Source organism: Lepidochelys kempii, chromosome 4 (assembly GCF_965140285.1).
Source record: "Lepidochelys kempii isolate rLepKem1 chromosome 4, rLepKem1.hap1, whole genome shotgun sequence".
In the NCBI taxonomy this organism is placed as follows: Eukaryota; Metazoa; Chordata; order Testudines; family Cheloniidae; genus Lepidochelys; species Lepidochelys kempii.
This window is the reverse complement of record NC_136383.1, coordinates 87,660,867-87,675,560: the sequence shown is the minus strand read 5'-3', so window position 1 is coordinate 87,675,560 and position 14,694 is coordinate 87,660,867. Positions and strand designations below refer to the sequence as shown.

Genomic DNA, 14,694 nt, shown 5'->3' with positions numbered 1-14,694 from the left:
GGCTGTTTTGGGAGGCACGGCCTTCCCTACCCAGCCCTCCAGAGCAAGTTCGATAGAACGCAGTAAGATTTTTTTTGTCTCCCGAGGAACGCATTACATCGGGGTAGAGGTGTAGTATCTTGTTCAAGGTACACGATGACAGTCCTATTCCTGCAAGCATTTCGAACTGGACAGGAAAAGTGCTAGGAGACATGAAAGAACAATCACACTTACAGGGAAGACTCAGGATTTTTTCCCACCATTCTCAGTGTGTGGACATACCACCATTTTTATAAAAAGACTTATAAACTACCTTCCCTCCCATTCATAATCTCATCCCTGGGGCAATTGTACTGATTGCTTATGTCGAATAGTAATATTAGGAAAGAAATATTAGTAACTAATACAAAGTATTTTGCTCTTTTGGGAGCATACTGATTTTGCTTTTTTATTTTCTCCCACAGAAGGATGGCAGCTCCAAAACCAGGAGACAGATCTGTCTCCTCACAGTGGCCATTAAGACAGGCGGTTAGGTTTTGATAGGCCTCCAAGGATCCCATTTCTATTAAAGAGCCTGGAAGCTATAAAAGCAGCCAGAAAGCCGTGTAACTAGCCAGCACTTCAGACCAGGGATTCTCAACCTTTTTCTTTCAGAGGCCCCCCCAAACAGGATATAAAAACTCCATGGCCCACCTGTGCCACAACAACTGGTTTTCTGCATATAAAAGCCAGGGCCAGTATTAGGGGTTAGCAAGCAGGGCAATTGCCTGGGGCCCCATACCACAGGGCCCCAGCAAAGCTAGGTTGCTCAGACTTTGGCTTCAGCCCCAGATAGCAGAGCTCAGGGCCCTGGGGTTCAGCCCCATGCAGTGGGGCTTTGGCTTTCTGCCCTGGGCCCCAGTGAGTATAACACTGGCCCTGCTTTTAGGACCCCCAGAAACCTTCTCATGGCCCCCCACAGTGCCCCAGACCCCTGGCTGAGAACCACTGCTTCAGACCACTAAAAAGTATTAACTTTTGGAACTGCTGGATTAAATCTAAATTATCTGTCATCTCTACTTTCTATGAAGCAGGGGAAACCAAACCAAACCCCCAAATACTTCTCTCAGGTCTAGAGTTCCAACTGATTTGAACAGGATTATCTTGATGAGACCTTGTTATTACATTATTGACAAACTGTGACCATATAGATCATTGTTGCAACGAAGGTCCTATGGTTGCACCAGGTCTTGTACAGAGGAGGCCAAGTAGGGTGTCTGTGGAAAGGGTGTAGTTTGCTGGTTATGCTGTCTATGTGTATCATTTTTATATTTGAAGTTATGAATATTGGCTATGTATTTGTTTGATTCTAAGTAGCCTCAGTGAAGCAGTTGGTCAGCTTCTTGAGAATGGGCACTTACTTAACGGACAATGGACTTTGGGCGACCCTAATCCACATCTGAGCTTTCCTGGGAACTTTCAAACTAACATGTAAACAATGGTGTCGGCCTGCAAAAAGCTGAATCATTCAGAAACATGTGACTTGCTCAGGTGGCTACAGGCTCCATCTTGTTGCTGTGATTTTGCACAGGAGAACAAAGGGGTTTCTGCCCACAAGAGAAAGACCCTGGAAACCCCTCCATTTGGTCTTCAGCTGGCTCAAAAGGTAGCCTCTCCCCCCTAAAGAGATGCCTGAAAGAAACTGGAACAAAGGACAGTAACTATAGGGGTGTGAATGATCGCGTTTTTGTTTTATTCTTTGTTCTGTTATTATTTGGAACCACTTAAACCCTACGTTTAATATTTAATAAAATCACTTTTTGCCTATTGATTAACCCAGAACAAGTAATACATGCCTGGGGGAGCAAACAGCTGTGCATATCTCTGTATTATAGAGGGTGGACAATTTGTGAGTTTAACCTGTAAAAGCTTTATACAGAGTAAAACTGATTAATTTGGGGTTTGGATCCCATTGGGAACTGGGTGTCTGGGTACTAGAGACAGGAACACTTTCTAAGCTGTTTTCAATTAAGTCTGCAGCTTTTGGGGGACGTGGTTCAGAGCTGGGTCTGTTTGCAGCAAGCTTGTGTGTCCTGCTCAACAAGACAAGGTTCTGCAGTCCCAAGCTGGCAGGGAAAACTGGCTCAGAGGTAGTCTCAGAGCACGTCAGGCGACAGTTCCAAGGGGGTCTCTGTGACCCAACCCATCATACTTGCAACTGGCCAAGTACTAATTTTACATCAAGAATATCTGCCACTTAATACCAAGGAAACCAAGTGGGTATAATAAAATTAGAGTTTTTAAGATATTGTCAAGAGGTCCTCACAAGAGGTGGCGAGGGGAGCAAATAAGAAAGGGAGAACCTAGCCTGACTAAAGCCTTTAAGCAGAAAGTATTAAGAACTTGACTCAAAACAAAAAGCTTCTTTAGTTCTCTTTCCTTCTTACTACTGATCAATGAAAACTGGCATTTTCCACAAATAACATTAAAGAACAGGTTGTGTTGATAAGGCCGTAAGAATACTCAAATTGCACGAATTTGAGGAGCCGCTAATATCTGAAGACGACTGTGGGTTGAGGACAGAACAAGGAACAGAGTTTAATAAAATGTAAAGCTCAAGTTCTTAAATTTGGAAGGAGAAAACAAAACTACAGCTAAAAACAGGACAGACAAATTATTCTGATGAAACCTCAGTGTCTGGTCTGACAGAATAGGAACTGATGGCAAGAAATCAATGTACATGCCATACTCATGTCCATGAAGTGCTTGCAACCCTGACCTAGGCTAACAATGCTTCTGGCTCTGTGTAAGACCCCCCCCCCCAAATGGAGATGTATGAAAACAATTTTATAAAAAAGTAACATTTAGTTAAGTTACCAAGTATTACAAACATAGCTTTTCTTGAAAATTAAATATATTAGCAAAAGCAAGATTTGTAAGAATTATTTTACAAAATGATTTACATACAAGAAAGCCTAATGTGTCAGACATTCACAAATATGCAGCCAACGGATAATTACAAAAGTACCAATTGGCAACATGAATTCTAACCTTGCCACTGCAGTTAGCTCTACTATTAATATGAATAAGGCATAGAGGCAGCAAACAATTTATAAACTTTTTTTAAAGTCACCCTTTAAGCTTGTTTAAAAAAAATCTGAATGCACAATTCTAGCATACTATATTAAAGCTTCTTATTATAAGCTCTATAAACTACTTAAGTGCTCAGAAGGACCACCAGTCTGAAAAGCCCAATAAAATTGTAACTGGTACTAAACGCTTGTTTTCAATTTTCCCTTTGAACATGTACAGTTATAGGTACAAAAGCCATATTCACAGTTTAATTATCTTTGACAGAAGTACCATGTTCATTTTTTTTGCAGTTGTTCCTTAAAACCAGCTCTAATTTAATCATAATTCATGGCACTTGTTCTGTGTTGCAAATATTTATAAGATAATTAAGAATCGGTGCCATAGTCAAGACAGTTCAGCAAGAGCAGTAATTTCCAACAGCAACATTCAATACTATATTTCAAATATTTGTGCAAATAGCAGCAGGACAGTTGTATCTGAGGCAAGCTCTTATTTGCAAAAAATGCATCCTTAATGCTGTAAACTTGGACTGTCAGCCTTAAGTCTTGCATTTTCCACAGCTTTAAAAAGTCAGTGGCAATAAATTCAAGTCTTAGCATGACTGTCTCATACACAGTGCAAATAATGTAGAGTTTTTCCATGTTCTGTGGCTGGATTGATTTTTGCATGTGCAACTTTAGTGGTCTATCCTTCTAGTTGAAGACAGTGCCCATTTGAAGAACCAGATGGTTCAGGAAGTTGGCGAGGAGAGGAAGCAAATTCATCACACTTTTCAAACCAGCACTAGATGTGCAAAGGCAGCAAAAACTCCGGCTGTGATTACAACCAGAAAAGAGTAACTCTTCAGGAAGATCCAGGCGGTTAGTCACTTCGACTGGTCTCTAGAAAAATATGTGAGTATATGTTGGATTTTGATTAGACGTTCTTTCAAAGACATCATTGAGAGAACTGAGATCTGATACCTGGGATCTACAGGGAGGACAGCTAGAAGCCACCAACACCAAGCTGGTCCATTAGGTATTGCCTAAAATTAGAGAATGAATTGGATTACTGAATTAACAATTTAGCACAAGGTAAATTATATGCTGAATAATTTTTTAAAAAGACAAAAGCTAACTATGGAACAAAGTTTAGTCTAACATTAGTGGTCAAATAAAGTTATAATCCTCCTCTTCTGGTGCTTCAACCATGTTACTTTCTCCTCAAATCCCTTCTTTAGCTTCCTGTTTTATATCACATTTAATTCAAGACCCATACCCTCACCTTCAAGATTTACATAATCCTGGTCCCATGCACAACTGCTCTCATTCTTCCTACTCCCTCTTCTCAATTCTCTCTACTCTCTGCACCTTTACTTTGGAAGGGTCTCCATCTTCCTATCTGCCAACCACCTCCCTCCTCTCCGCAAAATACCTTACTTCCATGAAACTTTCCACCCTTGTTTTTCCACCAATAAGCTTACTACACTTCCTCTTTTAACAGAACAATTGTCCTGTGTCTCACTGTTAGTGCAAAGACCCCTTTTAAACTTATAGCACTACACTAAGCAATAACTAGTGTTCCGCATTTTCAGTTTTCATTTGTAAAAGAAATTCTGGTAATTTTTTTATGTTTATTTTCCAAACAAAACGGGGATGAAATTGGGAAAAAATCAGGAACAAAAAAGTTTGTAATACACATTTTACTACAGTACAGCTGACTTTTTTTTTTTAAGTTATTTTTTGTCTGTCTCAGAGAGAGTAGTTTTTCCAGAAATCCTAGTTTATGTACAGTCACAATTTTCTCCAAAGTATCCTCCCTCACGTTGAGCCTCTTGCTGTCTTGGAAGTAGTCCAACTTTGAAAATTAGCACTATCCATCATCAATAGACCAATAAATCCAGGGAATACACCCAAAGCTTGCCATACCCAAAGCTTGCCATACCACTCTGCTGAAGTTGGAAAGCGTGTCTTGATTGTTCCAAAAATCCAACACATCCAGTTTCACGTTGTCAGGGTTATGCATGTTCATGTAAGCATTTCAGATTTGAAATATCTTTAGTGGCAAATGGAAGAAACACTCTGGCATAACGGATGTAGTCTGTGCAAAGTTCACCTTGAGAAAAGTGGGTGACATTCCAAAAAGAATCTTTGGCACAAAAAGCTCTTCAGGGTCCAGATTACGGGCCACGATCAACTCCCATTTTTTGGGGAGTGTTGTGTTGAAGGTTTTGAACACTTTTTTGTTCTTGTGTTCCAAGGTTGGAAGGATTTCCAGAAACAGCTGGGTTCTCTTACTGTATGTTTCTCCTGCAGCTTTTGTGCTCAATTCAGCTGGATTTTGGTTGTCAAGATCCGGTAAACAGCTGTATTGGCTAATATGTTGGCAGTACTCAGAGAAAACTCCAGTGTTTTTTGTGTGTCACACCGACTCCCAGTTTTCAACAATGAACACTACCTTTGTATGCAGAATCTGCCGGTCATTTTGGTTATTTGCCAGTCTCTTCAGAGTTTCTGCTTTAGAACCAATAATCTCAAGATTATCTAGGTCTTCTAGGAGATGTATTAGCATGGTCCATGCGTTATTTACATGACAGGCAGTGAAGTACAAGCTCATCCACTGATGTGGCACAACAGGGGTACGGAATTGACAGTCACATCAAACACAAAACAAAGTGGGTTTATTTGCTTTGAAATTGAACTAAAACAAAAAGGCCAAGAATTGGACGGTCCAGAGCATCAGACTCATCAAAAATCAGACTAGATACCACATTTCCATCAATTTGTTAGATACTAAAGCATCACCATTTTCTTTCAGATACTTACGAGGCAGGTTGTCTGCACTAGGAAGTGTTTTTGCTGGTGGACAGTACGGTCGCACAAAGTCACCAACAGGGCCCTCTGCAATTAGCAGCAGTTGTCTGACTAAACAAAGAGCACGCACAAAGTAACTGACACAATCATGCTGTGTCCTCTCTTTCATTATAGCCCTAGTGAAAGCTCCTGATATGGACTGTTTATTCCAAAACCCACTTTCTTCTTCAAGCTTCTTGTATCGCTTGCTTTCAACGTGCTCCTTTATTCTCTCAGCACGAGCAGTGACCTCACTGCTGCAATACCTGCAGCGCGATGCATCCTCTTCATTCCAGTCTTTACTTTTCTTGAAAACTTTTAAGCACTGATTTCTTATTGGTATTCAGACAGTTTTCCCTTTTCCCCCCATGTTTACTTTCTCTTTATCTGTGGAGGATTGACTGGCTAAATTCAGCGTCGCACTAAACCGACAGAAAGAAATAGGAGGCAACATTTCCTTGTGAGCCAGTCATAGCGCAATATTAACTTGATTTTCCGACCTCTACCATGTGTGTTGTGTATGTTTTACACTGTGGAATTGCTTCAAATCTCTGAGCTGCAGGACACAACAATCGCACAAAGCATTAGAATTTAACAAAAATAAGTACCCCCAAAAAATAATTAATGAATAAGTGGGTGTAAATCAGTAGAAAACCAAAACGCCTTTAATATTTAAAACAAAACAAAAAAACACCACCACACAATTTATCGGTGAAAAATCAGAAAAAACTGAAAACACGGAACACACAATAAGCAAGAACACTGGAGTTCCCAAAGGATTAAAATCTGATATAATCACTAACTGTTGGTATCTGCAATATTATCAGAGTATTTATATAGCGCTTCACATGCTAAGTATTATTTACTTCTAGCTGAAAGTTATTGTATATCAAGTAGTCAAAATTAGTCTTGCAGAAGCTTTGGCTGAAAAGCATGAGTACTAATATAAATATAGCCATCAGTGTTTGAAGAATATCTGCAGATTGGGTGTCCTTGTCTTCAGAATAAACTACCACCAATATAAAAGTAACATAGGAGAAACTTGAAACGAAAAGAAACAATTTAACATCCTTAGCTAAATGAAGCTCTTCTTTAAATGGACAGTTTTCAGCTACGCTCAGGCCTGACTTCTGTCTGCAGTTCAATTTGTGCTTGCAAAAGATAAGCCTGTACTTCCTGCACCTACAAGATTTGTACCCACAATGAGGTAATTATGTAGCTACTAAGGGCTTTGGGATCCACACTGCTGCAATCAATGCAGTGGGTGTCGATTTAGCGGGTATAGTGAGGGCCCATAAATCAACAGCAGAGTACTCTCTAGTTGACTCCGGTACTCCAGCTCCCCCAGAAGAGTAAGGTAAGTTGACCAGAGAGCGTCTCCTGTTGACACAGCGCAGTGAAGACACAGGGGTAAGTCTACCTAAGCTACGTCGACTCCAGCTACGTTATTCATGCAGCTGGCGTAGCGTAACTTAGGTTGATTTACCCCGGTAGTGAAGACAAGCCCTACGACTGCTACTATCCAGTGTGCCCACAAGGATGAGACTGGAACACTTGATATTTAGGGGCAAAAAATTAAAAGTTCACCAATGAACTGGGTTAGGTACAATATAAGACAAATCTATTTGACCAATAGTGTTAAGAAGCTATTTAAAATAAAGATGATCATGTTTGTTTTTTGCTAACTTTGTAGATAAAAATATCTACAAAGAAGCACTACCCTGCCCTGCCTAGAATGTCAATGAGGGATTCATGCAAAGCAACTGCAGCACAAAAAGAGGGGCAGAATGACCTCCTGTTGCTGCTTATAGAATGGACATAACTAGTGGAAATGGAAGATGGTACTGCATCCTCCACACAGCAGATCCCTGTAAAAACTGCTATGTTTAAAAGTGCAGGTTTTTTTAAAAAGTAATAAATGAATAACTGATGCCAAAATCTTCACTCACCTGTAGGTTTTCCTCTCTCTCTGGCATTGGCCCAAAGTGCTGAAGGATCTGGCTGCGAAATTTGTTCCTCAAGCTTTGGAACCAGCCACAAGCCTGATTGTATACTATGTCATGAAGCTCTCTCAGTTTCTTCAGCTCTTCTTCATCTGCAACCTATGATAGAACACTAGAGTAAGCTTAAATACACAACAAAGAATGAGATAATCAGTTTAACATACATTCCATTTCAACTGTTAGTAACAATCATTAAGCCTCGGCATTCATCCTAGCCTTGAGGGGCAATGGCAGAAAGGAGAAGAAAAAACCTTGTCGTACCGAAATCCCTCACTTCAGACCAAATACCTCTCATAAAATAGCAACATGACAAGAATTATGTAAGACACAATTGTATTTAAGTAGGTCATATTTAGAGTCTTGCTTTAAAATCATTCTGCATATTTAATTTACATTTGATGGGCCCACCTTTTTTATTATATTCTTTACTACAGTCACAACATTTAGATCAAGTTCTAATTCCGATGCAGCTAAACTCTAGAAATCAGTACTTTGGCATGTTTTATAGTTATGGTGGATAGCCAATACATATTTTTTTCTAATTTAAATAAGGTGTGGTGGGTTTTTTGGACACCTATTAGCTATGTACCAGTTCAAAAGTATTTTTTACTTCATAAAAGTTGATAGTATTGATTTGGCAAAAAAAGTACAATTCTAAGATAAATCTGACATCTCAAAAGGTCTAGAAAATCTTAGCTATTTTTATTTTTCTTTAATATAGGAGAACCATGTCTCCCAGTAACTGCTGTATAATCCCAAACATTTGAAGCCGAGTCTTTATGAACAAATGGTATAGCAAACTAAGAGTGCTGGTTAAGAGGAGTGTTACTGCTCAGAAAGAGTTCTAGATACCTTAATATCTTCCAAATATTCGATGTCTGCAGTACAATAGCCATCTTTCATCCCTCTTTGTAAAACTCTAAATCTCTTTCCACCAACTGTGTCAACAACAGACCTCCCATCAGGTAGGAAATGAATATTCCTAATTTGCAGCATACAACCATAATCTGCAAAACTGGAACCAGAAGCATTGTCAGCAATGCTAAATTCACAATTTTCAAGCATTTTTGAAATCCAAATGGGGGGAGAGGGTAGAACCATGGAGAACTCTTAGCTCATAAGAGCACAAGAATGGATGCTTACTTGTTTTGAGGGTCACTGACACACATCCCAAATTGTTTAGTCCCGGTTTCCATACTTCTGCGAATCATCAGTCGGTATCTTGGCTCAAACACATGAAGAGGGCAAGGCACAGTGGGGTATGCCATAGTGCAAACAAATACTGGAACATTCTTGGTCAAGCTAAAGACAAAACCAAAATAGATTAAATACACATTTGAAATCTAACCACAAGACTGTGCCAAGCCATAATAAACAACAGCAAAAGTGTTGCAATACATTTATTTTGCCAAAGGTGATCTAAAAAAATATATATATAAAGTAGTAGTGCTGGGTGTCTGTTGATTTTCATTATACCTGAATTCATAAAATGTCCCTGGCAGGGTGAACATTTATTGCTCTTTAAACATTTAAGTGTATTGTGGACAGTAGTTTATTCTGATCAAATATTTATAGCCAGAAAAAAAATTCAGTAGTTTGTAGCATATAAACTACCATTGAAAGAACACTTATTCTGTGAGATGCACCAATCTGTGAAAGTTTTACCAAAGTGAGAGGATAGTTTCTATAGTTGCAGTTACTGTAAGCCATCAGTGCAATACAAGGTAAAATTTGCTACACAACTACATGGCTCAAGTAGTAGCAGCTAACTGAGGGAATGAAATGGATTTGGTCAAATATTTTTTCCAACCTGTTTTTTTTTTTTTTTAAATCAATGTTTTTATTTTTGCTAGAAGCAGACACAAACAGTTAGCACTAAAAGTTACCCTATATCTTGCACTACACCTCTGCCTTTCAGAGTACACAAATGGTCATTTGAATGTTAGTGTTTTGCTCTGCACTGTAAGTTGCCTAAGTGGTAGTTTCTCACCAGTATTTTCTGACAGACAGATGGCTCTAAATATTAAAAGGAACAACTTGAAAGTCACTTTATTCGAATGTTTTGTACTTAAAGATAACCCCTAAGATTACAACTGAAAGATTAGAGAAAGTACTCATTTTTGAACTTTGTTTATTTTGTGCAGTTTTATCGATCACGCAACTCTGAGGGAAACTCAGAAGTATGCTTTTCCCCAGGCTTTGCATGAGGATATTTACCTATAACAGTAGCAAAGCTGAAACTGAATAGACAGCAATGTAGGCACAGAGAAGGAAGAGAGATGGGCCTGATCATGTTAGGTGGTGCTAATCATGAGCTCACCTAAGAGACCCTTATAAAAATGTTTTATTTTTAATTTCATGCCATACTAACTAAAATAGGACATTCATTAATTTTCTGAAGTTAGTAAATTTAAATACTAAGTTAACAGATTTTCCAATATTTAATGTTCCTTCACAAAACTATGAAATGCCATCATTAGAATCATTAACAAATGATACAAACATTTCTACCCTGACAGTAACTGGATTTCTTCAAGCTGTGTCCCCCTATGGGTGGCTCCACTTGAGGTGCTCACACTCCTTCAATCAGAGATTTTCAGCAGCAGCACTAATTCAGTCCACATGTTCCCTAGCTATTCTCAAGCCCTGTACAGAGCACATATAGAGCTGTGGATAGACCTTGGTTCCTTCTCCACTGCAAAGCCTAAGGAGACGAGGCTCTGAAGCAAAGTGGAAGGAGGGAGGGTAGTGGAGCAACCATAGGGACACACATCTTGAAAAAGGTCCAGTTACTAAACAAGGTAAGTAACCTTTCTTTCTTATCTGAGAAGCTTCCCCACTATGGTGTTCAATTTGAGGTGGCTCACGAGCAGTATCCTTTGAGTTCCAAAGTTCCCATCTCCTGCAATCTAAGACTGATAGTAAAATTGCAGAGCCTGTGACAGTATCTATTCAAGAAGCACGAGGTATGGTAGAGTGTCCTGAGACAGAATGAACCAAAGCCCACAAAGCAATCTTGCAAATCTCCATCCATTAGCAGAACAACAGATGTAGACTTATATCTGGAAGGTAGGTATAGTATATTACAAGCTGTATAGCAAGAGAGGATCCAGTCAGAAACCAATTTAGAAAGTCTTTGCATGGACACTAGCACTCCTTTAGCTGTGTCCACAATAGAAACAAATAGTCTCAGAGGCTCAAAAAAGTCTAATCCTGCCCAAATAATAGGTCAGTAGCCTCTTAACATCCACGTTATAAAGGGCAACTTCTTGACTAGACAAATGGAGTTTAGGATAGGAAACTGGGAGGTGAACTGTCTAGTTTATGTGAAAGTCTGAGCTAACTCTGGGCAAGAAACATGGGTGTGGTCAAAGGGATGTCTTTTCTTTTAAAAAGAGAACATATGGAGGGTCAGCCATCAAAGCTCTTGGCTTGCCAACTCTTTGGGCCTAAAAAGGCTGTTTTAATGGAGAGATTTAGAGACAAGCAGGTAGCTAGCAGTTCAAAGGGAGGCTCCATCAGAAAGTTAAGAACAAAGTTTAAGTCCCAGGTGGGAATGGGGTATCTGACATTTGGGAAAGATTAGATAATCCTTTGATGTAGCAAAATTGCAAGGTGAGCAAATACCGCGAAGCCCTCCACCAGAGAATGAAGTGCTGTGATGGCTACTACAAGAGCTTTAATTGAACCCAAAGTAAGATTTCCTTTCTTCAGAGCAAGAAGATATTCCTGAATCTCAGATAGTGGAGTCAACAAGAGATTGGTACACCAGTCAGTACACCAGTGGTAAAATCTTTTCTATTTCTGAAGGCAAGTCTTTCTGGTAGAATCTTTCCTACTATTCAGCAGGACTTCATATCCTTCTCCTTAGGAGTGCGCTAACCCTGAGAGCCATCTAGATACCAAGCCTTGAGCCACAGTGTTCAGTTTGGGGTGAAGAACATTCCTCAAGTCCTGAGTGAGAAGACTGGACATTGATGGAAGGCTGATGGAGGAGAGGCAAAGGTAGTAAGGAAACTACACTAGATTTGGCCAGGTTGGTGCAATGACAACGACCATGGCCTTGTCCTGTCTCTGTCTTGGGCAGAATTGTTCTAGAAAGAACTGAGGGCGGTCCATCTGTTGCAGCCCTATATATCCTCAGTACAGGGCATGAGAATAACTGGGGCACATATGCAGACTGAATGTACACTGCTGCCAAAAATCTCTGATCAAAGGTACATGCACATCTCAAGTGGAACACCCATAGACACTATTTTACAATGCTACTGTGCAAAAATACAGTAATTTTGCTTTCAAATTTCCTTGGATAAAAAAAAAAAAAAAATACACATGGTAGGCTTACTCCGAGAGTTCAGCAGTTTCTTCATCATGAATTCTTTTTCTCTCAGATAATTCATCTGCCAGATATTTCACCACTAATTCTTCCAGTAGTACTGTGACACTGTATTTCCTAATTGCCAAATACTAAAATAAAATAAAATTATATATTTACCATAAACCATTTCTTATACAACATTAACACAAAATTCAGAGCTACTTTTAATTAAAAAGTACTATAAACAGATATGGGACTATAAAATCTGTCCTAACAAAACAGTATTAAAGAGACAGTAAACTTAAGACATTCCCGCAGTCTTAGTTGTAACCTCTAAAATTATTGTAACGGAAAGAGAATGAATTCTCTACTTTTTTCAGTTTATTTGGTACATTTGACAAGACGTGTGTCTAATCAGTGTCAATATTTCCTCTGCCTAGTCAGTTTCCCCAGCCTTTCCACAGCCACAAGAGAGGAAAAAATACAAAGAAAAATGTGATAGAAAAATTACATGAGTAGGCAGGAGAACTCTGATTGACGAGGTATCGAAGTTGGTAATGTTTTAATTCTGTAGCATGAGTCAATCATGTGTTCATGTTTCAGTGGCCACATAAAGTACCATCAATACATAATCGATTGGGTTTTTGGATTCTGAACGCATCCAAGCTTTCAGTGGACTCAAGTCATCTGGGTTTTGTGTGATGGTGTATGAAGTTCCTTCTACTACAGTTTAATAGGTCTTCTGAATATTTACCTCTTTTAAGCTCTCTTTACATAGGGGACACTGCGGGGCATGGTCTAAACAGCGTTCTAAACAATTCTTGCAGAAGGTATGTCCACAAGGGGTTGTCACTGGCTCAAAAAATAACCTGAAATTTTTTTTAAAACAAGTCAGTCAACAATTGATACAGTGATTCTAACATATTTTAAATAAATGTTAAAGAAGTCTAGCTATACTATAAGAAAATAGACAAGTTAAATGAAAATTAGAAATACAAGATTTGTGCTAGAACTTTTTTTGAATGTGTATTTTCCATTTTCTCAACACTGCACAACCTAATGTATTCTGCGCTTCATAGTTAATTTGATCACATTTCTAGGTTCAAATATTTAATGTCTAAAAGTATATTAATATAAATAAGTTACACAAACACAGACAGTGCTTCCTTAAAGCATTAACTTAATGTGATATGACAATGGTCATGATAAACCGTATACTTTAACCAACATCATCTGCACACATAATAACTACTTCTGATTTTTAATACTTTAGAACATATGGTGTATATTTATACGACATACCAGAAAGATTTGCAGTTCTTAAGAAGCCTATCTACTAAAAGAGGAGGTGAGATTTTCAAAGAAAATACATGTGTAAATCCCCTATACTGCTTTGAGAATCTCAACCAATACCTTAACCCAAAGGCTAAATTTAGGTGCAAGTGTTAAACAGTATTTGTCAGTTTATCCACCAAAACAAAATGACTTCTAGATAAAAAAAGTGTAGTCTAGTTTTAAGACATTTTCTCTTTCTTGTGTTGTTGACATTTACGAATAGAATACCATTTTTAACTCAATTATCAGTTTGTGTCACACCTATAAAATTAAATACAAATATTCTGTCCTTACCAATACTCATCTACCAAGGGTACGTCGACAGCAATGACAGCCATGGGTTAATGGGACTCGAATCAGCTGACTGGTGTCTACATTGCATTTTAACCCTAATTTAAGGATTTTCTGACCCACGGTCGAACCTAGGGCTCTGGGACTCACTCTGCAGTGCACAGACAAATCAGAGTAACCCTATCCCAGAGGGCCTAGCCTCCTTTGGTGGCTGTCTCAGTAGAAATGACTGCAGTTTGGGAAAAATTTATACTGAACTACCATCTAATCTGAAAATTGGGCTCTCCGCCTATAGGCTGTGTCACATTGGTAGGAAAATGCCCATGTGCACATGTTCTGAAGATAATTAGGACATCAGTCTCCAGGACTGTCAAAGTATTAAAAATGAAATTTTGCAATTCTTAATTTTTAAAATGGAATGCTCAATGAAGGTGTTTTTATTCAGTTTTTTATTTTTCTGTTTTGAAGTTTGATATAAAATGTAGGTATCAGAGGAAAAACACACCCACAGACACACCCACCCCAGCCCAGCTGCTGCCAGTGAAGTGAATCCCTAGGGCTTGATGTGTAGTGTGCTCCAGCACACCCCAGGGATCTGTTATCCCTGCACCCACCACACCCCGGGCAGGAGGGGGCTCCCACTCAATACCCTCATAGTGCATGTTGCCCTGACCCCTCTACACACACAACCCCAAGGAGGGCAGGAGAGCCAGGAGCAAGGAACAGAGAGCCAAGTAGGACCAAGTGTTTACATATATGCTGCTACACATATGTAGCTCCTGGCTTAGCACAGCCAGGGGAGGGATGATCCATGGGAGGGATGACTCCCACCGATCAGCTGTGCTCCCTGCCCTGGGCAAGCTCT

The 14,694-nt window shown here is 39.2% G+C and overlaps 1 protein-coding gene across 2 annotated transcripts in view; it reads right to left on the bottom strand.

Annotated features, from left to right (window-relative positions):
* Positions 1 to 2,854: 2,854 nt before the first annotated feature.
* LONRF1 (LON peptidase N-terminal domain and ring finger 1) overlaps positions 2,855 to 14,694 on the bottom strand; it is a 29,506-nt gene continuing 17,666 nt past the window's right edge. Inside the window, exons 7-12 of one of the 2 annotated variants that reach the window (XM_073341956.1) lie at positions 12,958 to 13,072; positions 12,231 to 12,352; positions 9,029 to 9,187; positions 8,738 to 8,900; positions 7,832 to 7,984; positions 2,855 to 4,075 (exon numbers count right to left, since the gene is read on the bottom strand). In XM_073341956.1, coding sequence (XP_073198057.1) covers positions 3,917 to 4,075; positions 7,832 to 7,984; positions 8,738 to 8,900; positions 9,029 to 9,187; positions 12,231 to 12,352; positions 12,958 to 13,072 — 871 coding nt within the window. In that variant the 3' untranslated portion in view covers positions 2,855 to 3,916. Of the gene's footprint in view, positions 4,076 to 7,831; positions 8,008 to 8,737; positions 8,901 to 9,028; positions 9,188 to 12,230; positions 12,353 to 12,957; positions 13,073 to 14,694 lie in introns of those variants that run through there. The other variant, XM_073341957.1, reaches the window with a different exon arrangement.